At 39.2% G+C, this 23,775-nt stretch overlaps 1 protein-coding gene across 2 annotated transcripts; it reads right to left on the reverse strand.

Moving 5' to 3' along the window:
* Position 1: 1 nt before the first annotated feature.
* LOC126481580 (endoribonuclease CG2145-like) lies at positions 2-23,369 on the reverse strand. 2 transcript variants are annotated; one of them, XM_050105439.1, is made up of 5 exons: positions 22,855-23,369; positions 6,535-6,685; positions 2,433-2,629; positions 2,118-2,350; positions 2-776 (listed from the first exon to the last, which is right to left on the reverse strand). In XM_050105439.1, the coding sequence occupies exons 1-5, from the start codon at positions 22,913-22,915 to the stop codon at positions 543-545; spliced, it is 876 nt and encodes a 291-aa protein (XP_049961396.1). In that variant the 5' UTR covers positions 22,916-23,369; the 3' UTR covers positions 2-542. The 2 variants fall into 2 exon arrangements, with proteins under 2 accessions (XP_049961396.1, XP_049961397.1); XM_050105440.1 differs by lacking the exon at positions 22,855-23,369 and adding an exon at positions 7,122-7,221.
* Positions 23,370-23,775: the final 406 nt, after the last annotated feature.

Consider the following 23,775-nt stretch of genomic DNA (forward strand, 5'->3'; position numbering starts at 1 on the left):
AAAAAAAATCTTTTATTGCTCATTTTGTCTTAAAGTGAAACATATTTCTTTGCTCATTTATTACAAACATCTTGTTATGGCACACTTATTAGATGACAATAATAAAAATACACATGCTGTCATATGAAATAAAACATCTAAAATTAAGACCATTTAAAAAAAGCTGAACTATTGCAGCTTCTTGTATATGATCTGTTCCTGTGGCACCAGAATACAATTTAATCCATGGATACTTCCATAAATAAACATGAAATCAAAGAATACAGAAGTTATACTTTTATCACCAATTTAGTTTGTTAATATATACTTTCTTATCAAAATTATATTACTCCATAGTTAATAAATCTCAATACTGAAAAAAGTCACAAAAAAGTTATACTTTCATCACCAATTTAGTTTGTTAATATATACTTTCTTATCAGTTTATTATCAAAATTATATTACTACATAGTTAGTAAAGCTCAATACTCAAAAAAGTCACTAAAAAAAGTAATCAGCCACACAATAAAAACATGAAGTGTGTTTAATAGTTACAACAATTCCTATATTTCAGGATAAGCACTTCCTATCATGTTCTTTCCTCTGTAGCGAAAAGTATGTGTGTTTATAAAAACTCTTTTCCCACTTAAACTAAGAGAGCACTTTTGATCGGGGCGTGCTACAAAACATACTGTGTAAAGTGCCATTTCCAGTTCTGGACTAGTGCCAACAAACATGGATCCAACTGGTTTTATAACATTTTCCCATTTGTAGTGCAGCTTCAAGATTGCTCCCTTCTGAAATAAGCAAAAAAAGTATTCAGCAAATGGCCATTACACTAGGACACTCAACTGACAGGATACTGAAAATGCAAACACACCTTATGTAGTTATCTTGTCAAAATAAAAGTAAAGTGTGGTGTCTAGCCATCAAGAATTTAGCCATTATGTAAGCTAACAGTCTATTCTCTGTTTAAATTATTAGTTACTGAATGAAAAATTATTGTTAATGCAAGACATCAGGTTCTTTTTATCTGTCTGCATTTGTTTCTCTTATGCTCTTTACATAAATATAAATCTGCAATTTACAGTCTGAATTAATATTTGAGACTACTTTACCAGAAACTACATAACTTTATTCACTGATGCACTAAAAGTACATTTGTTTCGTGAGTGATCCCTTTTTTTTTTTAATATTTATTGTGGATTTCTGAAACAGTGAGTGGGAGTTACTTTAAAAACCACACATTATTAACAGTTTCTTTCTTTATGCAACAAAAGAACAAAGTCAGTCACACTGTGATAACGTAACAAGCTTTAAGAGGGGCTCTCATTATTATATTATCTCACAGCCATAAACAAAACTGAAATCCATAACATATAGTCACCTGAGACCTGATGTTAAACTCTAATCAAGTTTCACCTGAAATTGTAAAAACAAACACATCCACATATCAATACACATTGTTCAATCCAAAAGCGAAAAAGGAGTTTCCAACTTTCCTTCTCAAAGAGTGTCAGAAGTAAATAAGTTTTTTATTCATTAAAGAATACTGTTTGGAGCATTGTGGTTTTTATTTTGGATTATCACAAATATTTCTCTGTCCATAACGGAAATTTAGGCAGATGGAAATAATTACAATTGCCTGTCAATAAACACTTTCTCTAATGTGGTTTGTTCTAAGGAATTCTACTTGGTACAAGCAATGCAAATGCTCACAAGCATCAGATACAAGACTGGCATCCACCCTGAATTTTAAAAATTTCTGAGGGTTGTGGAGAGGTGTTCAGTATGCTCAAAACAAAATTTTCAACTCGTTTCCAGAGAGGTAAAGGTTTAAGAAACAGAGGTGTCATTTTCAAAATGAAATTGTTGCATATTTAAGTCTATCATTGTAGCATACTTTCTGTTACTACAGTGACAAATGAATTTTCAAATGGAAGTGTTCCAGTACCATGTTTCAAACACAATACTATCTTCACTCCTGGTCCACTCAAGTGTTACATTGCTGTGTGCTATATACACAAATTTTTATAACAATAACCTTGACACATTTCATATCCATGGTGAGATCATTATTGTGTAGATCTATGGAACATGTATAGAATAAACAGAAAATAAATACATTACATACTTACATCTCCCAATTCAAGCTTTCTAATGTATCCTAAATAATCCGCATGTTTTAAAATTTCTTCATTATTAAAAAAGATCCAGTTGTGTAGCCCTGAAATTTCTCCTCTCTTCAGTTCACCTAGGAATACATGTTCAAATGCACTTGATCCTACACGTCCACCTCCTCTGGAATACATTCCAAACCAAATTTGATTCAGCAAATTCTTGTATGCCTTTGGATCTCGTCTTACCAATCCTGTAATAGCATCCATTTTCAAACATAACCAACCACTTTTGATTAAAATATGGAAAGAAGATTTTGTAAAATAGCTAATTACCATGATCTGCCAGAAAGCGCATTGCAGTACTCATTACGGGAGTTGCAAGAAATGTATCCAAAAGACTGCTCTCCTCTGCACGTTCCTGGGCAGTAACATGCTCATTGACAGACGTATCAGCAACATAATTATCATAAAGCATGCGCACTTTTGCTACAGTTGGTAACTGAAAGACTCTCTTGTCAACAGAAATTAAGCTGTATGAGTGACAAAGAAAGAATAAATAATTAATATACATACATAAAATGATGACAATTAGGATACAGCACACATAGATTCAAGATGACAAATACTACTTAATATAGCTTTTACCTGACAAAGTTGGGCAATCCACATGACATTAGGTTGAAAGTTATTTATACTAATATATTCAACATATTTCATAATAGCCTTAAAAATAGAGAAGCAGCCGAAGCTGTCACCATATAAGTCGACAATACCAATACAACTCTATGTACAAAAACATATTTTTCAGCCAACATCAACTGGTGATCAACTGCCAGCTGCTTGTGGCTTCCATGAAAAAGAGAACTTCCATCTCAATAATTAAGTTTAGGAGCCTTTTCTCAACTGCACTTATTCATAATAGCAAATAGAACAAAATGTATGTGTTGAACTTGAAACTGTTGGTTAAAAAATAGAACAGTGTTGGCTCTTGGTAAACATTCCAGGTTATATGGTCATGGCCCATGAAACTTCTTCATTCCTAGTGTTTTATTCAGAGCTGCACAGTGCACTGTACATCTTCAGAGGTGCTCATGGTTCTGCTGAGTCTTACCAAGCCAACAATACTCAGCAGAGCCATGACCACTTCTGAAGATATTCAGGGAGCTTTGAACAAAAATTTAGGAATGAAGAAGTTTCGTGGGCCATGACCATACAACCCAGAAGATTTACCAGCAGGTAAGATATCTGATTGTGAAAGACTTCATTGTACAATTGGAACAATGTTAGTTGGGATGTTCTGTGCCCATATTTCTCTTGCTGTGAGTCTCCCTCCTCACTTCGGATCAACCCATTTGTAGTGTGATGGCATTCTGAATACAAGATCATTAAAGAGTTTTCAGAAATTATGATTTCTTGAGATAACAACAAAATGTTTATCATTTATGTTTTACGTTCATGTGCAGGGATTGTAGCAGCACGGACATATATACTTTGCTGTGTTGGACCATTGCCAGGCTGGTCAGGGTGCCAATGTTAGCCGATGGACAGCTACTGGCAACAGGGATTGCCATTTTGATCAGAGCCCCTATGCCAATCCTTTTTTAAATGCAAAAAGAAAAAAAATATATGAAACACTTTGGAAATGTTCAGTCTTCATGTTATACTTATAAAAGAAAGGTTGTATGTTAGCAAAGACGATGTAATTGTCATAATGACAAACGTCTGTAGTTGTTGTGATGTTTGATTACTATGATTACAGTGAAAGTGGAAATAACTATTTGTCAGTGGAGAGTTACAATTAACCTGTGCTGTCTGAAAAGTTTCTTTGATAAACCATTACCCTGCCTTACTGGAAGCTTTAAGAAAGGCGTAATGAAAATAAATATTTCATATAATTACAAAAAGCAAAGCAGACAAAGAGGATATTGCGTATCAATCTATTAGTATATAAACATACTGGAGTTATATAATAATTACCTGTTTCAGACTATTAAAAGCTTAGTTAACTGGAAGACTGGAAAGCAATGAAAATTACAGAAACAATTTAACAGAAATTCGATGAAATAAAAATTTGTTTCAAGTTGATGCTACCGCAACAAACAAGTAATGAATAATACATCCTCTGGATGATACAACAGCAACAAAAATAAACAATATTCTTAAGCTATGGAAACAAATCAAGCAGTGGCAAACTTTTGTATTGCAATATTCTTAAGCAGTTATTTTAAATCATCCAACATGAAAAAATGATCTGGATAATGCTATAAATAATTTCCTGAAAAGAATTTGGAACCAAAAGTGAAATCATTCTTACATTATTCATAAAAAAACATGCAGACAGAAGAATTATTACATTCGTAGTTTGCCAGTCCATGATCTGGATAATGCTATAAATAATTTCCTGAAAAGAATTTGGAACCAAAGTGAAATCATTCTTACATTATTCATAAAAAACATGCAGACAGAAGAATTATTACATTCGTGGTGTCCCAGTCCATGTTTGTATAAATTAAAGTGTATCATAGCACACCCCCAAATTTTAGATCAAAAAATTTCCTTTTCTGCATATCTTATTGTGTGATTATTGCAAGATTTGTTTTCTTTATGATATAAAATTGGCTTGTTCAGTATCCTAAGGGACGACATGGGTTTACTGTGAAAACCCCAATTACACAGAAAACCAAAACTGCAGTTGTCAGCATCAGCTGACAAGGCAAGTATCTGGAAAACTGGGATCATGATTAACTACATTAGAATGCAAATAACTCAAAGATTAATCAAAGCATAAAAGGTCACTTGTGACACATAGGGCAAGTGCCAAACTACAAATCCAATGAACTGGGATTCAATCCCCAGTCAGTTCAAGTATTTTAGCTTTTACTTATGACTTCTTTTACCTCTGACAATGGTTAGTATTTCAAGTTTCACTGTGGTTTGAAGTTTAATATGAACTGTAGATCCCCCAGTAACTGGCTGAGTAAATCACTTCATATGTCACATTCAACCAATCTTCAGGTTGTTGACAGGTTAATTAACAAAAGATCACTCACAAGTGCAATGTTGAACAAGTGACCGTGGCCGTTCAAAGAATTACATGGCAGCTGTGGAAGAATGATTACTGATGTGTATCTCTGCACATTCCTTACTGATGAATGATGCTTACAAATGAAAAAATGACAAAACAAATTCTTGTATGGGAGAGCACAACTACTGTGCAGGTCTCTTACTTATTTTCTCGTGGAAAACCAGCACAATGGACAAGACACATCTTCAGGATGGGACAGGGATTGCAGTAATTTGCTACAGGGTGTACATACACAGACACAATGTATACGCTCCATGAATCTATGGCCCACTACGGAGTAGCATATTATCCCAAGAACAAAAGAAGGGAAACATAACAATGATTATATTCTGTGAAAAACAAATGATTTGATTTGTCATTTTGAATTGTCACTTTGCACTCTGAACTCTGAATTTGTAAACAGTGCTTCCGAATTCATTATGAATATTGAAGAAAACTATATAAATAAAAGTAATTTTGAAGAATTATGGGAGATTTCATGTACAGAAGATGTATATGAAAAGTATCTGCACATTTACTGAAGACAAACAGAAACTGTCATATGTCATTTCCTTCCAGCATACACTGCGTAAGAAGGAAAAGGAGTTCTCGATACTGTAACAAGAGTCATGGGTATGTAAGAAGAAGAGGAAATCAGAATAATATGTAATCTCTACTGACTGAAGTAAGTAAAAATCTTAACTCTGAAATCCAGTGGGAGCACTACACAGGTATTAAACCTCAGAGACAACACACAGCAGTTGAAATTGAATGCTACTGCACAGGTAGTAGTGGTAGAAACTGACATATTTGTTAATGTCAAAATCTGCACAAAAGTCATAATAGACATCAGCTTTTTCTGTCTGATGACATAAAGAAGACTCTTTGGAAAATAAGTGATGTTTAATATAAATGGGATGGACAATCTAAAGATGCCATTTTTGGACATATAAAATTGGCATGCAATGTCACAAAGCTTGTTGCTCACAAACTGTAATAAAAATTTATTCCAGTTTGCAAGTACAACTGAAGACAAAACTAGAGTTATAGAACATCATTAGAATAAAGAGCATAAACTATGAATGTAACTTTGTAGATCTGTGGTGAAAAATTAGGTAACACACATCATCATTTCTTTGGCCCATGAAACACGACAATTATCAAGCAACTCTGCAAAATTATGTTCAACTGACACGTTCCACATCAAACCATTTACTGTGAATATGATCTAAGGAACATGGAACTAACTAATTAACTAAAATTTATGGCATCCATACATCATCTTCACTATAGAAATACTTTTAAGATTAACAGCTACAGGTTTGTGCACTGAACTGTCACAAGCCAGCATTTAAGAGATTAATGACTTACGGCAAAGGTGCAGCATCTGTTAGGCTGTTTGATCTTGTACGGGCCTGATAATTTATTTTTATGAATTTGGCAGCATTGTTCACATCTTTTTTCAGCAAAGTTTCACTCAGGGTTTGTAATTCCTTGTCAGTAACAGGTGGTGGTAAGGCAGCTGCACACAATAAAATTCTGCTGTATATTATAAATGTTGTCAGACAAAACTGCTTCAGCACTCTAACACCATTATCAACTTCCATAAAGTTCATAACAAGTATTTATACAAAGCAATATTCACAAAATGTACATCATTACATTTAGTCACAGGAAAATGTCTAGCAACAGAGACAAGGCTTATGTATTAGCAGAATCCACTGAATGTATCACAGGAAACATAACAAGATTGCAAAACAAGACTAATATATAAGCAAAATTCTCTTACTCTGTTATATAAAATATTACACCATTAAAAGTAAGAAACCGGTATTTACACTAGTTTTTGAGCTCTTGGTCTTTTTCTTTTATTTATTTATTTTTTTTTTTTTTACTCATTTGAAAAAGTACACACATTCACACACAACCACACAGACTCCCAATACTGATAACCTTACCAGAGCCTTTATTGACAAACTGTATCCTATTCAGCTCATCCATAAACAGATCTTCTGTACCATCTCCTCCTCTGACACCAATAAACCTGTAATGCAGCCACTGGCCAGCACTCTTTTGATAACCCAGTATCAGCCTGGCCTTGAACAGCTCAACCACAATCTATATACCAGGGCTTTGACTACCCTGTGTCATGTCCTGAGATGAGGAATATCCCACACACGCCACCCAAAGTAGTGTTCTGCCACCCACTCAACCTACAGGATAACCTTGTCCATCCTTCCTCCACCCTGTTCTCATACCCAAAGATGATTCCCTTGTGCTTAGCATCCCATACACCATCCACCACCTCCTACCACGGTCACTTGCAGACATTTCCTACTCAACAAATGGCAGGGCCATGTGTAAAACCAGCCACATTATAAATCAACATCATTATGAAAAATGCAGACTGCAACTCACCATGTAGATGATACGGTGAATTGCATACAGGCGCTACAATAATACAGTTACGCTTGGCCAAAGCACTTTTCAGAAAACAAGACACACACACATTCATGCAAGCAAGTGGCACCTCACCCACACACAACTGTTATCTCCGGCCACTATGGCCAGAATATAACTCTCACATTGAACAAAAACAACAATCTGGAGTGGGGTGGCAACGGGGCAGAGATACCAGGGTACTGCTGAAGGGAGAGATGAACGCTGTTTGGTGGAGCGTGCTGGGACTAGACAGTGGCATGACAAAGCTACCAGGTGCAGCTCCTTCAAAGGAGAAGTACTCGTGTGTTAGGATAAAATTAGTAAGGTGTATGTGGAATGACGTAGTGGATTTGAAGTCAGAAGGACATTGAAAGAAGTAGTGTTCAACAGCAGCAACACCGTGGCCATGAGGGATGTTGGTGATGATGCATTGGAAATTGGTGTCAACTATGACGAGTGGTGTTCCAGGAGGTACAGGGGTGGGGATGGTGGAGATTCGGTGAAGGAAGCGGTTGGTATCTTCAACATGGGAGGTCAGATTTTAAGTAATTGGTTGTAGATGTTCGTCAATGAGGGCCAAAAGTCTTTCGTGAGAGTACACTAACAAGCTACAATCGGGCATCAAGGACTGTTGGGGCTGTGGATTTTGAGGAGCTTGTAGAAGGTGGGTGTGCAGGGTGACATAGGGATGAGGAGGGAAATAGGTACATGGAGCAGCAACTGGAGCTTACACTGGACTTAGGGGATAGTATCACTCTGGCGGAGTTTATAGTTGCAGGAGTCAGACAAATGGCAGAGGTCTTCCACCAGGTAGTCACTATGATTCATAACGGCAGTGGTGGAATCTTTATCTGCAGGTAAGATGATTACATTAGGATCTGTTTTAATGCTGTGTATGATTGACCTTGCTTCTGCTGAGGGATTGGTGCCAAAGAAGTGTTTCCATTGAAGGGATTGGGAGAAGAAGAGTACATCTTTGACAAGCCCAACATTGTAAGGCCTCTGGATAGGACTGAGGCTTCTATGGGGCCGAGGATTTTGGTGGAAAGGTTAGCAACACTGTTCTGGGATTGTTTTGGGTCTGGATTTAGTGAGGTGTTGACAGGGTGTTTTGAGTGATGTGGCAAATTGAAAATGTCAGCTAGGAAGGATCTGGGTGGTGTGAGGGGTTGATGAGGAGGAATGCTGTGGGTAGGATAGGAGTTGTATAGTTGCATCCAAATGAGGCAGTATGATGTCAGCAGGTTAGAAAACTTATGGGATTGGTGCTGGAGAGCAAGGAATTCAATTTCAAAGATGTTGTGTATGTAGTAGCCACTGCACAGTATCAGTATCTTGCAGAGGTGTTTCTGGGATGCCTGTGTCGCAGAGGTGTGTTTTTGCGGTATTAGCTTTGGGAGGGAGAGGGACTAGCAGAATCTGAAGAGGAAACATCATTGTGGAAGGAGGGATGTAGCCCAGAGGAAGGAATTTTATGGTTAGGCCTTTGTGGGGAGGGGGGAGGGGGGGGGGGGGTTCCACACTTCAGGCAACATTTAAGAAATAGGATGTGAGACTGGGTTTTAGCCAGGGAAAGGGATGCTTTTCTGAACTGTTGCAGAAAGATGGAACAAGGGTCCATTGTGGTAGAGATGGCATTGGAGAAACAGGAAATGACATTGGAAATGGGCAAATGAAGGTGTTAGGTGGTTGTGAGGGAAACTGCATAACAGGAAAGAACTTGTAGAAAAAATACATACAGACACGCAACAATATGTATGGACACGTAAAATTTCATACAGACACACTAAAATACACACAAATATTTAAAAATATGCACAAATATGTGAAAAATCTAAAAATATGCACAAACAAGCACACAGAGAAGGACCTGGGGAAGGATGATGAGGCCAAGTTGAAGGTATGGTATTCCTGGAAGATGACCCGGGGGTGGTTAAGTAGGAGGGGGGAGGAGGATCACAGTTGGATGGTAGTATGAACTGAGAGAGGTAGTGTTCAATGTTGGGATTAGGTTGACTTTGGTTGGAGGGACTGATGGCAAAGAAGTGTTTCCTTTCCCAAGTACTTTCCCAAAAACAAAAAACTTTCAACAAGAATCATCCTATCAGAACACGAAGGTTCCACCACTTTGAATCGAAGTGACTACCTTGCAGCAGGCCTCTGCCAATTGTCTGACTCCTCCACCTACAAATTCTGCCAGGGTGATTCCATCCCATAAGTCCAACACAACCTCCAATCCCTGCTCCAGGTACCTATTTTCCTCCTCATCTCTATGTCACCCTGCACACTCACCTTCTAATTGTTCCCCAGAATCAACAATCCTGGACACTTCCTTGTAGATGGTTATTGCACCCCCACTAAAAGAATTCCAACCCTTATTGACCAACACCTCCAACCAACGGCCCAAAATCTAGCTTTCCATGTCAAAGATACCAACCACTTCCTTCACCAACTCTCCACCATACCCATGCCTTTACCTCCTGGATCTCTACTCATCATGTTGATGCCAGTTCCCTATACATCAATGTCTCTCATGCCCATGATATTGCTGCTATTGAACACTACCTGTACCAATGTTCGTTGGACTCCAAATCCACTTCCTCATACACTTTACTATCATTACCATAGCACACAACTACTTGTCCTTTGAATGGAAGGTATAAAAAAAAAAAGTCAGTGGCACGGTCATGGGCACCCACATGGCACCTTCCTATGCCGACCTGTTTACGGTCCATCTAGAGGAATCCTTCGAAGCCTCCCAAAACACCAAACCCCCTGGTCTGGTTCAGGTTCACTGACAATATCTTCATGATCTGGAATCAGAACAAAGACACCCTCTCTTTATTCCCTCAAAACCTCAACACCTTCTCTTCCATCTGTGTCACCAGGTCCTCCTCAACCCAGTGTGCCACCTTCCTGGAGCTGACTTCCTCTTCTCTTGGTGGCACCTCTGTCCACAATAAACCACCAACAGTACCTGCATTTCAACAGCCACCATTCCTTCCACAGTAAAAAATTCCTCTCATACAGCCTGGCCACTTGGGGACAGCGTACTTGCAGCAAGAAGAACTCCATTATCCAGTATGCTGAAGGTCTCAGAAAGGTCTTCACAGACAGGCATTACCCCCCAGACCTAGTTTGCAAACAGATTTCCCATGCCGTATCCCCTCACACTCCCAATTCTCACACCAACTCCTGATCAGCTACAAAGGAGTGCCCCCTTTGTCACCCAGTACCACCTTGGTCTGGAACAACTGAACATCCTTCATCAGGGCTTTGATTATTTATCATCAGGCTCTAAAATGAGGGACATACTACCCAAAATCTTTCCCATCCCTCCGACAATGGTGCTCCATAGCCACCAGACCTCCACAACATTCTAGTCCATTTCTATACCACTCCCAATCCCAATGTCTTACCACATGAGTCCCAGGAGCAAGTCCTCCCACCCACCCACTCCACCCATCCAACACTTCCTAGTCCAGACCTGTCACAGCCTTATCACACCCCGTCAGAGGGTGGACCAGCTGTGAAAGCGGTCATGTCACATACCAACTCTGCTGCAAACATTGCACAGCTTTTTATATTAGTGTGACTACCAACCAACGGTCTATTATGATGAATAGCCATAGAGAAACTGTAGCCATAGCCAAACTGTGGCCAAGAGGAAAGTGGACTACCCTGTGGCACAACATGTAGCCGATTCTCGATTTCAAAGGTTGCTTCACAACCTGTAGAGCCATCCCTTCCACCACCAGCTTCTCTGAACTGGGCAGATGGGAGTTATTCTTACAGCACATTCTCTACTCCCAGAATTATCCTGGCCTACTGTAACCTACTGTTCCCACAACCTCCACCCAACAGTTTCTGCCCCACTGTCCTACCATATGCTTCCAAGTCACATCCCCTCTCCATCACTGTGTGCCACTCTGCCAGTGCACCCACTGGTTCTTTTTCCCCTTTTCTGCTCCCTTCCCCCACCCTCTACCAACAAAACTGTGCCTTGCAGCCTTGTCATGCTGCCATCTAGTCCCTGCTCACTCAATCAGACAGTACTCTTCTTTTCCCTTCTCTGCCCCACTTGAGACTGCTATTTTTGTTCAACATGACAGTTGCATTCTGGCCGTAGCAGCTGGAGATAGCAGTCATGTGTGCATGAGGTGAGCTTGCTTGTGTGAAGGTGTGTGTGTTTGTTTTCTTTTCTGATGAAGGCTTTGGCTGAAAGCTCTGCAGCATATCCTGCACTCATGCAATCCCTGCCTCTCCTTATCTTTTCCCTTCTCCTTTCTGTCTACAACACTGATTCCCAGTCCAGATTGTGCACTAACTTCTCCCACAATTGACCCCCCCCCCCCCCCCAATGTGAGCATTCTCTCTTACTTCCCCCCCTCCCCTCCCTGTCTTCTCTTCATCTCCACCTTCCTTCCCTTTTTGGCCCTCCCTCCCCCTATCTCTTATGAACACCACCCTCTGCACTCCTTTCATCTTGTTGTGCAGCTACTGAATCATCTGCCAAAAAACCTGCCTTACACTATCCCACCAACCCTTGTGTCCATCTGATTCCTTTTTTTATTCTGCTGCAATTCAAAGTTTAGTTGGCTGCCAATTCCGGGTTCACATTTCAGTCTATCCCTTATGTGGCCTTCCAACAGCCCACTTCCCAATAAGGTGGCGCTGTTTGTATAAGTAATCTGCCATTCTCAATTCATTCAATGCACACATTGCTATATCAATATTTGTTTGTTTATTTATTTATTTATTCACTCAGGGATCATCTTACAGTAACATAGAATTTGTCATTGTGATGCAATGAAAAGAAATCACTAAAAATGTAAAAATACACAAGAGTATATAAATTTACTTTTTATGAAGATGTGGTGCTATAGACGAATGTTGAAAATTAGGTGGACTGATAAGGTAAGGAATGAGGAGGTTCTACGCAGAATCGGAGAGGAAAGGAATATGTGGAAAACACTGATAAGGAGAAGGGACAGGATGATAGGACATCTGCTAAGACATGAGGGAATGACTTCCATGGTACTAGAGGGAGCTGTAGAGGGCAAAAACTGTAGAGGAAGACAGAGATTGGAATACGTCAAGCAAATAATTGAGGACATAGGTTGCAAGTGCTACTCTGAGATGAAGAGGTTAGCACAGGAAAGGAATTCATGGCAGGCCGCATCAAACCAGTCAGTAGACTGATGACCAAAAACAAAACAAAACAAAAAAAAAAAAAAAAAAAAAAAAAAAGAAGAAGATTGGGCAGTGGGCTGGATGGCCTTGACTGCATTTGCCTTAAAGCCATGGAACAACAAAATCAAGGTGGTGGGACAGAGCAAACACCCTCCTCCTTGATATACAGTCTGCATCACAACTACTACACTGCTTCATTGTACAATGTTCACTGTTTTACACACAATCTGATCCAGATAACTCATAATATGAAACATAGCTTTGCTCTTCATTGTTGCATACACAATTGACACCGGTGGTGACTTCTGAAGCATAAACATGCTGCTATGCCCCTTCCACTACTTTCAGTCTGCTCAGAAAACTGCCTCTAGCCTCATAAACATGCAACTATGCACATCTTCATACGTTATTCTCTGTTCAGCTGAAAAACTGCATAGCATCCCCCCATGATAACTGAGATGCTGAACTCAGGAAAAAGGCAAGACATCATTATCAAGCTCTATAGTTCTTGGCACATGATTTTCTTGTAACATAATTACATCGTGATCATGTATGGTAATACAGCAGAGTGTTGCAGTCATCCCCTTTCATTATTAACCACTACTCTGTGTGCTCTAAGTAATCTTTAACTGTATACTATGCATTACTTACGAAGAATGCTTTAGCTGCCTTTTTAAACTCCATGATTATATATAGGACTATTATTGAAATACTTATTAACTAACATTTTCCCTGATAGGCACAACCAATTGGTAGACACTCACTTTGGTGCAGTAAGGACATCAGGTTTTTTTTTTTTTTTTTTTTTTTTTTTTTTTTTTTTTTTTTTTTTTTCCAATGAGCCCAACTACTGCTTCTAATTATAATCCTTAAGGCACTTTTCTGCAGTTTAAAAATGGTGTTTGTGCCTTCGATCCCCAAAAAAGAGTCCCTTAGCTAAGTATTAAATGTACCAAAAGACATGGGCTGTTACAAACTGATAATAGAACTCTAAGAACACAACATGCTGATCACATTCTTATTGCCAGTCTTTTTGTTCATTCATTCCATGTTAATTAACAATCAATTTTCATCCCTAAAAACTTCATGTTTTTTACACAATTTACAGATTTATCTCTATGTTTAATGCAACAAAGTTATTTTCTCTCTGTATACTACAGTACACACCGTTTTTTTATGTTCAATTTTAATTTTTTACAATTTTAATTTTTTACAATTTTAATTTTTTACATACTGTCCAATCATAAACAACCTTGAAGGTTTCATTTGCCTTCTCTAATACATACTGTCCAATCATAAACAACCTTGAAGGTTTCATTTGCCTTCTCTAATAGGAGTTCTGGTGTCATATCAGTGACTATGTAGGATGTTGCTGTCATCAGCAAACAGAACTTTTCCTACATGTCTTGTACAGGATAGAAAGTCATTGATATATATATATTATGAGCGCAACTGGGCCCAAAACACTACCCTGAGAAACACCTGTGTTTATACATTTCTTGTCTAAGTTTGTTTTACCAAAAATGTATCACAAGCAGATGTGTGAACTACACTCCTGGAAATGGAAAAAAGAACACATTGACACCGGTGTGTCAGACCCACCATACTTGCTCCGGACACTGTGAGAGGGCTGTACAAGCAATGATCACACGCACGGCACAGCGGACACACCAGGAACCGCGGTGTTGGCCGTCAAATGGCGCTAGCTGCGCAGCATTTGTGCACCGCCGCCGTCAGTGTCAGCCAGTTTGCCGTGGCATACGGAGCTCCATCGCAGTCTTTAACACTGGTAGCATGCCGCGACAGCGTGGACGTGAACCGTATGTGCAGTTGACGGACTTTGAGCGAGGGCGTATAGTGGGCATGCGGGAGGCCGGGTGGACGTACCGCCGAATTGCTCAACACGTGGGGCGTGAGGTCTCCACAGTACATCGATGTTGTCGCCAGTGGTCAGCGGAAGGTGCACGTGCCCGTCGACCTGGGACCGGACCGCAGCGACGCACGGATGCACGCCAAGACTGTAGGATCCTACGCAGTGCCGTAGGGGACCGCACCGCCACTTCCCAGCAAATTAGGGACACTGTTGCTCCTGGGGTATCGGCGAGGACCATTCGCAACCGTCTCCATGAAGCTGGGCTACGGTCCCGCACACCGTTAGGCCGTCTTCCGCTCACGCCCCAACATCGTGCAGCCCGCCTCCAGTGGTGTCGCGACAGGCGTGAATGGAGGGACGAATGGAGACGTGTCGTCTTCAGCGATGAGAGTCGCTTCTGCCTTGGTGCCAATGATGGTCGTGTGCGTGTTTGGCGCCGTGCAGGTGAGCGCCACAATCAGGACTGCATACGACCGAGGCACACAGGGCCAACACCCGGCATCATGGTGTTGGGAGCGATCTCCTACACTGGCCGTACACCACTGGTGATCGTCGAGGGGACACTGAATAGTGCACGGTACATCCAAACCGTCATCGAACCCATCGTTCTACCATTCCTAGACCGGCAAGGGAACTTGCTGTTCCAACAGGACAATGCACGTCCGCATGTATCCCGTGCCACCCAACGTGCTCTAGAAGGTGTAAGTCAACTACCCTGGCCAGCAAGATCTCCGGATCGGTCCCCCATTGAGCATGTTTGGGACTGGATGAAGCGTCGTCTCACGCGGTCTGCACGTCCAGCACGAACGCTGGTCCAACTGAGGCGCCAGGTGGAAATGGCATGGCAAGCCGTTCCACAGGACTACATCCAGCATCTCTACGATCGTCTCCATGGGAGAATAGCAGCCTGCATTGCTGCGAAAGGTGGATATACACTGTACTAGTGCCGATATTGTGCATGCTCTGTTGCCTGTGTCTATGTGCCTGTGGTTCTGTCAGTGTGATCATGTGATGTATCTGACCCCAGGAATGTGTCAATAAAGTTTCCCCTTCCTGGGACAATGAATTCACGGTGTTCTTATTTCAATTTCCAGGAGTGTATATCTCCTCAAACCACTTGTTAGCTATTCCTCTTACACCTACTGCTTCTGGCTTATTTAGTAGTATTTTAATGTCAACATGTCAAAAGTCTTGGACAAATCTGAAAATATGCCCGTAACACAGTCTTCCTTGTAAGAGCTTCAAGTATCACTTCTGTGAACTTTGTGGAGCCGGATTTTGTGCTCTTCCCTCTTTCAGAATCAAACTGTGCTTTGTTAACAAAGTTGTATTTATTCATGTAAGTCATTAGACTATCTTTCATTATTAACTGAATTATTTTTTAGGTGCAGACACAGCAAAACTGGCCTGTAGTTTTCTGTAATCTCTGCATTACCTTTCTAGAGTAGAAGCACAACTCAAGCACACTTTACATATTCTGGAAAAAGTCCAGACCTAAAGGGCTTATTTATTTTGTTTGTTATTGGGGCTTGTGTGCACACTGTCAGAACAGAGACTGGGATCTCATTTATGCCTGCTGACATCTAATTTTTCTGTATTGCATCTTTACTTCAAGCTGTCTCGTGGGAAACAACGTCATTGTGATTGCAATGTAAATCATTGTGGGTGCTATATGTGTTTCAAAACGATTTTACTCAACTTCTCTGCAATACCAGAGAAATAGTCATTTACAACATTTGACAATTCCTGTTGTTTTTTTTAATCATTCTACCCTGACTTTCATTTGTATCTTTTCCAGTTTAATGGTATATAATATCCCATACTAAATACTTTGTTTTTATTTCTGCTTTATGTATTGTCACTGAAAAAATAATTTTTTTTTTTTTTTTTTTTTTTTTTTTTTTTTTTTTTTTTTTTCTTTTTTTTCCTGTAAGCTTTACCCTTCTGTGTATTTTTCATACTTGTGACAGAAATCAAGGAACTGTGGATTAGTGTAATGCTTTTGTAAAGAACTGAGAAATCTACATGTCTGAGAGGACTTTCTAATACCCACACTTATCCATCTATTTTCTTTAAGTGCTGATGTAGAAATGCTACTTTTGGAAATGTAAACAGTGTGCAGGATTTTGAGTTCTTACCACCCACAGTGTTTCCCACATACCTTCGTTGCAGGTTTTATTTGTCAGTGCCCTAGGAAAAGTATGTACTTTATGTTCTTAGAAGATCGTTCTGTAGAATTGCTGTTTTTTGGGTTTTACCAAGGCTCTTTTTAGCTTTATTATCTGATAGTAATGATCAGGAGGATATAAGATGAACATCAACAAAAGCAAAACGAGGATAATGGAATGTAGTCAAATTAAATCGGGTGATGCTGAGGGGATTAGATTAGGAAATGAGACACTTAAAGTAGTAAAGGAGTTTTGCTATTTAGGGAGTAAAATAACTGATGATGGTCGAAGTAGAGAGGATATAAAATGTAGACTGGCAATGGCAAGGAAATCGTTTCTGAAAGTATTTGTATGGAGTGTAGCCATGTATGGAAGTGAAACATGGACGATAACCAGTTTGGACAAGAAGAGAATAGAAGTTTTCGAAATGTGGTGCTACAGAAGAATGCTGAAGATTAGATGGGTAGATCACATAACTAATGAGGAGGTGTTGAATAGGATTGGGGAGAAGAGAAGTTTGTGGCACAACTTGACTAGAAGAAGGGATCGGTTGGTAGGACATGTTTTGAGGCATCAAGGGATCACAAATTTAGCTTTGGAGGGCAGCGTGGAGGGTAAAAATCGTAGAGGGAGACCAAGAGATCAATACACTAAGCAGATTCAGAAGGATGTAGGTTGCAGTAGGTACTGGGAGGTGAAGAAGAAGACAATTACATTACAATTTTCCCTGTTAATATTTGTAAATACATGATCTAAGACTGATGCCGAAGTTTCTGATACCCTAGTAGCAGTGTTTAGCAATTGAACCAAGCCAAAAGTGCTCAAAATGTTTATGAAATTTTTACAGATTTCACCCTCAACACCTGTGCTAATATTCACATAACCACCTGTTGTTATCTGAGACTCTTTCAAGGTCTTCTTTTAATTTGTTGAAGAAAGTGTCCGCATTACCACTAGCAGACTGGTATAAGCATAGAACCGTTAACTTCTCATCAATGACTGATTTCTTTAGTTCAATAGTTGTAAATGTTTATCTACATCTACACTAACTGTGGTCATATCTTCTAATAGCGCAATATAACGATAAATTATAATTTAGAGTGACTGCGTGAGTGAGAGAGTGACTTGATCCCCCCCTTCTATCGGAGGGAATCCAGTACTCACATCTATACAATACTCCAAGAGAGAAACTTATGTTGCCTGTTTCACAACTGCTCTTCTGGCCATCAATGCAAACCTTTTTCTAATTTTGCACATTCCTTTAAAGCCATTACTTTTGTCTTTTATTTTGACATTTTTCTATTGTATTTCGCACACACAAGATTCAGTTGGCGGAGTGACATTTTGACACTGTTATGATTTTAATAAGTTGTTGTTGTTGTGGTCTTCAGTCCTGAGACTGGTTTGATGCAGCTCTCCATGCTACTCTATCTTGAGCTAGCTTCTTCATCTCCCAGTACCTACTGCAACCTACATCCTTCTGAATCTGTTTACTGTATTCATCTCTTGGTCTCCCTCTACAATTTTTACCCTCCACGCTGCCCTCCAATACTAAATTGGTGATCCCTTGATGCCTTAGAATATGCCCCGCCAACCGATCCCTTCTCCTAGTCAAGTTGTGCCACAAACTCCTCTTCTCTCCAATTCTATTCAATACCTCCTCGTTAGTTATGTGATCTACCCATCTAATCTTCAGCATTCTTCTATAGCACCACATTTCGAAAGCTCCTATTCTCATCTTGTCCACACTACTTATCTTCCACGTTTCACTTCCATACATGGCTATGCTCCATACAAATACTTTCAGGAACAACTTTCTGACATTTAAATCTATATTCGATGTTAACAAATTTCTCTTCTTCAGAACCACTTTCCTTGCCATTTTCAGTCTACATTATGTATCCTCACTACTTCGACCATCCTCAGTTATTTTGCTCCCCAAATAGCAAAACTCATTTACTACTTTAAGCCTCTCATTTCCTAATCTAATTCCCGCAGCATCACCCGATTTAATTCAACTACATTCCATTATCCTCATTTTGCTTTTGTTGCTGTTCATTTTATATCCTCCTTTCAAGACACTGTCCATTCCATTCAGCTGCTCTTTCAAGTCCTTTGCTGTCTCTGACAGAATTACAATGTCATCGGCGAACCTCAAAGTTTTTATTTCTTCTGCATGGATTTTAATACCTACTCCGAATTTTTCTTTTGTTTCCTTTACTGCTTGCTCAATATACAGATTGAATAACATCAGGGATAGGCTACAGCCCTGTCTCACTCCCTTCCCAACCACTGCTTCCCTTTCGTGCCCCTCGACTCTTATAACTGCCATCTGGTTTCTGTACAAATTGTAAATAGTCTTTCGCTCCCTGTATTTTACCACTGCCACCTTCAGAATTTGAAAGAGAGTATTCCAGTCAACATTGTCAAAAGCTTTCTCTAAGTCTACAAATGCTAGAAATGTAGGTTTGCCTTTCCTTAATCTATTTCCTAAGATAAGTCATAGGGTCAGTATTGCCTCACCTGTTCCCAGTTTTTCCATTAGTCTGTAAAGAATTCGCGTTAATATTTTGCAGCCGTGGCTTATTAAACTGATAGTTTGGTATTTTTCACATCTGTCAACACTTGCTTTCTTTGGGATTGGAACTATTATATTCTTCTTGAAGTCTGAGGTTAATTCACCTGTCTCATACATCTTGCTCACTAGATGGTAGAGTTTTGTTAGGCCTGGCTCTCCCAAGGCTGTCAGCAGTTCTAATGGAATGTTGTCTACTCCTGGGGCCTCGTTTCGATTTAGGTCTTTCAGTGCTCTGCGAAACTCTTCACGCAGTATCGTATCCCCTATTTCATCTTCATCTACATTCTCTTCCATTTCTATAATATTGTCCTCAAGAACATTTCCCTTGTATAGACCCTCTATATACTCCTTCCACCTTTCTGCTTTCCCCTCTTTCCTTAGATCTGGGTTTCCATCTGAGCTCTTGATATTCATGCAAGTGTTTCTCTTTTCTCCAAAGGTCTCTTTATTTTCCTGTAGGCAGTATCTATCTTACCCCCAGTGAGATAAGCCTCTACATTCTTACATTTGTCCTCTAGCCATCCCTGCTTAGCCATTTTGCACTTCCTGTCAATCTCCTTTTTGAGACGTTTGTATTCCTTTTTGTCTGCTTCATTTACTGTATTTTTATATTTTCTCCTTTCATCAATTAAATTCAATATCTCTTCTGTTACCCAAGGATTTCTACTAGCCCTCATCTTTTTACCTACTTGATCCTCTGCTACCTTCACTATTTCATCTCTCAAAGCTAACCATTCTTCTTCTACTGTATTTCTTTCCCCCATTGTTGTCAATAGTTCCCTTATGCTCTCCCTGAAGCTCTCTACAACCTCTGGTTCTTTCAGTTTATCCCAGTCCCATCTCCTCAAATTCCCACCTTTTTGCAGTTTCCTCAGTTTTAATCTACAGTTCATAACCAATAGATTGGGGTCAGAGTCCGCATCAGCCCCTGGAAATGTTTTACAATTTAAAACCTGGTTCCTGAATCAAAGGTCTTTTCAGAATCAATAAGAAAACTTGAGTCTCTGGATAAAAATCACTGCCTGTGCCAACCACAAATGTTAATTCCTGCGGTACACAGAAATTGTGTGTGCCTATTCATTTTACTGGTGTCTGCAAAAACTGTGTGCACCTGCTTGTCTTGCTAGAGTCTGTACAATACTCATACTGTTCCACACTTGTCCTGTATACCTTTACCTAAACTATTTCCAAAGAAATCAGTCCCTGGTTTGACAAGTTTAATAGTCAAAAGTTTATGCTATTCTCTGTTTGCAAATATGCCTTTCCTTTGCTTTCTGTTACGCACAAACAAGGCTCATTAACTGGCATGAAAATTTTAGTGCCATGTTTAAGACTACCTATATACCTCCATGTTTAAGACTACCTATATACCTCCTGTAGACTCTTCAAACAGTAACTGGAAAAGTTGATCTCTCTCTTTATCAACAACATACAAGATAGTGGCTGTGATGCAATACTCTTTGCTCTCTTTAGGATTTGTAGAGTCTTTTAATGACCACACATCAACTTTTGAAAAAGATTATGTTGGCTTAAAGACTTAAAGGCATGTGGAGAGTGTAAAAGCTAGTTAGGAAAATTCACTTAATTATCCAACACAAACTAACACATTCTTCTTCTTAAGCTGATCTTTGCTTTCAACATAAAACAATACTGAATTTAGAATTTGTTATGAATTTAGAATTTGTTTAGCAACATAGACATGATCCAAAAACAATAGCTCTTTAGTAGTGCCCAAACAGAACTTAAACTTTCGCTTCTTCAGTTACCAGTTTCTGTATTTTGCTTCATAAATAAAATATTAATATTTTATATGTACCTGACATTAATAGTGGCCAGCGTCCCATTACTACAGTAACTGTATAATAATGATAATTTAGGTTCTGTTTCAACTAACTGAAAATTAAGTTACCATACCTATCTACTTTAGACAGGACAGGAACTATTTTTATGTTAACATTTGTATACTGTGATCTGCTAACTAGCTAAAACTATAATGGATGCAACTGTAACATGAAAGTATTAACATATGAAGTACCATAAAAATTTTTTTCATGAGATACAAGAAATATCAGGGATACAAAATAGTGAAGACAAAAGTAAATTAAAGCATAGGAACAGCGTGTGTAATGTGGATCAAACCAAAGCACACATGGTAGCTGAGTATTATCACCACAGTTTTGGATGTGAAATGACGCAAAAAAGTTAGTTTCTTAATATATGGTACCATACGAAAATTATCTACCAAATGAAGTGGCAGCATCCATCACACACGGTATTGCAGTAGTTTATCACCACCTGCAGGAAGTGTTGCACTGTGATAAGAAATGTCTATCTGACAGGCAGCTAAACACGAAACTTCTGCTGAGGCACTGCCATTGTGAGTAAGAAACAAACAAATGATAAATGCACACTAGTAAGTGTAGGAAGTTTATATACAGCTACTTCTATTTAAATCAAGAAGATGCTCGCTGTTCTCTTTCTTGCCCTTTTCTTTTTAATATCTATTTTGTCAGTGAAGGAATTCATTCCACAATGTCATTGCTGCAATCTTCCATACAGTTTAAATGTGAGAATTGATTTCATCTTGTTCAGTACAATAATACAAACCAAAGACATGTTACTTTTATTTCAGTGGCCTAAAAAAGGGACTGAACAATGCTTCAAGCAAGCAATATGACCCACAATTATAAATTACTTTCAAAATCTATCACTACACTGATATTCTGTATCCATTCATGGAACAAACATTGTGTCTCGTAGTATCTGTAAAAACCTATACCGGTAGTGTAAATTCTTGCCCCTGGTTGTTCCATTTGTTACAAGAAATGTTGGTGGTATGCTATGGTACAAACAGTGGCTGCTGAATGTTGTAATTACAGTCTGCATGAATGGAATTTTGGAGCTTCATGTGAAGTATCACTTAACAATGATGTCTCTTTTACACTTTCTAAATGCTTTTGTTACATGTGGAGGCACATCAAACGGCAAACCTTCATTAACAAGCAGGGATATAGTGGATATACAGATAAACCGCATGTTTTTTCCTGTTTGTAAGTTAAATTAAGCGAATAAGAGCAACAAAATTTTTCTCTTAAAGCACATTTTCGTGTTTTCCTGTACAACAAAATCGGCTGTAGTGATGAGTGGATCTGTCATTCGTAAATAAAAAGCAGTCACCTTCGGAACTGCTTACAGCAACACTTATAGCTGTTTATGAAAGACTCTGAATCGCTGAATCCTTTTATCATGTAGTTATTGAGTCCTGAGTTTAAGCCTCTGTGCACAGATCTTGCAAACAAAGCAAAAACCAGTATGTCACTTATGAGACTAGCCGCTATTAAGAGCAAACGTGTCTTGCGCTTTTAATTATTCATACATCGCGCGCTTTCTCTTATCGTACAGCATGTTTACCATGTTACTACCACTTTATCACTTACCCAACAATTCTCCCACAAACAGTAGAGTGTAAATGCCAACAATCTTCATTTCGGTATACATTGTTCGGCCAGTTAGAGCTACACCAACTGGCCCTTCTTTGTGCCTTAATAACTGACCTCTTATTTCGCGCCCACAGCTGTATGTCTTACGTCATCTGTATCTTTTTTTTTTCTTTGCGTGCTTCGTTCTTGTGTACGTCGTTGTGCAATGATCATCCTTGTTTCTTTGAAGCGTTCCCGCGGCCTCTTCCTCCGTCACATAAAAACGACTTAGTAAAGAGACATACCCACGCTTTTTGTTAGTACTGGCACACTAATTGAACCGAAGTATATAAGTAATCACGTAGTTTTGTTTTTTATCTGTTTAAATTTTGTCATATTGTAGGCATCTAAAATTTTATGCATCCGTAAAGTAAAGAAGGGAACATGCTCAACATTTATTAGATATTGAGGTCAAACAATGACGCCTGACAACATCAGAACATTATAAACTGAACACATCTGCTCAACGCTCGGCGCCCCTCTTTAACCACGTATAAATTAACATAAGATGCAAACGATACATCGACTTTTTGAATACATCGAGGTTTCATCCATAAACATCGATGTTAGCGTCGATATTTCGAATGACGACATAAGTTCGAAAACATCGACATCGTTCAACAATGTGTCATTCACTCCATTCGTGCCAGCTCAGCCGTCGACCCATCCAGCTATGTAATTCGTGCAATGCTCCATTTATAGATGTTCTCATGATTTTTGTACTTTTAAGGTAGTAGTTAATTAAAAGTTAAAAAAATATTTATACTCCAAATAGTCTCAGATGAACTGTGCGCTGCAACGTCTGCGCGTAAAGTAAGAGATTCTCATTGTCGATGCCTGTGTGTGTGTGTGTGTGTGTGTGTGTGTGTGTGGAATTAG

Source organism: Schistocerca serialis, chromosome 5, assembly GCF_023864345.2.
Source record: "Schistocerca serialis cubense isolate TAMUIC-IGC-003099 chromosome 5, iqSchSeri2.2, whole genome shotgun sequence".
In the NCBI taxonomy this organism is placed as follows: domain Eukaryota; kingdom Metazoa; phylum Arthropoda; class Insecta; order Orthoptera; family Acrididae; genus Schistocerca; species Schistocerca serialis.

Excerpts from the sequence above, each read along its gene's own strand:
- LOC126481580 (XM_050105439.1), bottom strand. The coding sequence starts at position 22,915 with ATGTATACCGAAATGAAGATTGTTGGCATTTACACTCTACTGTTTGTG. Across the intron at positions 2,630-6,534 it reads ACAGATGCTGCACCTTTGCC|CTTAATTTCTGTTGACAAGA; the intron begins GTAAGTCATTAA and ends TCACTCATACAG. Across the intron at positions 2,351-2,432 it reads GCGCTTTCTGGCAGATCATG|GATTGGTAAGACGAGATCCA; the intron begins GTAATTAGCTAT and ends ATGCTATTACAG.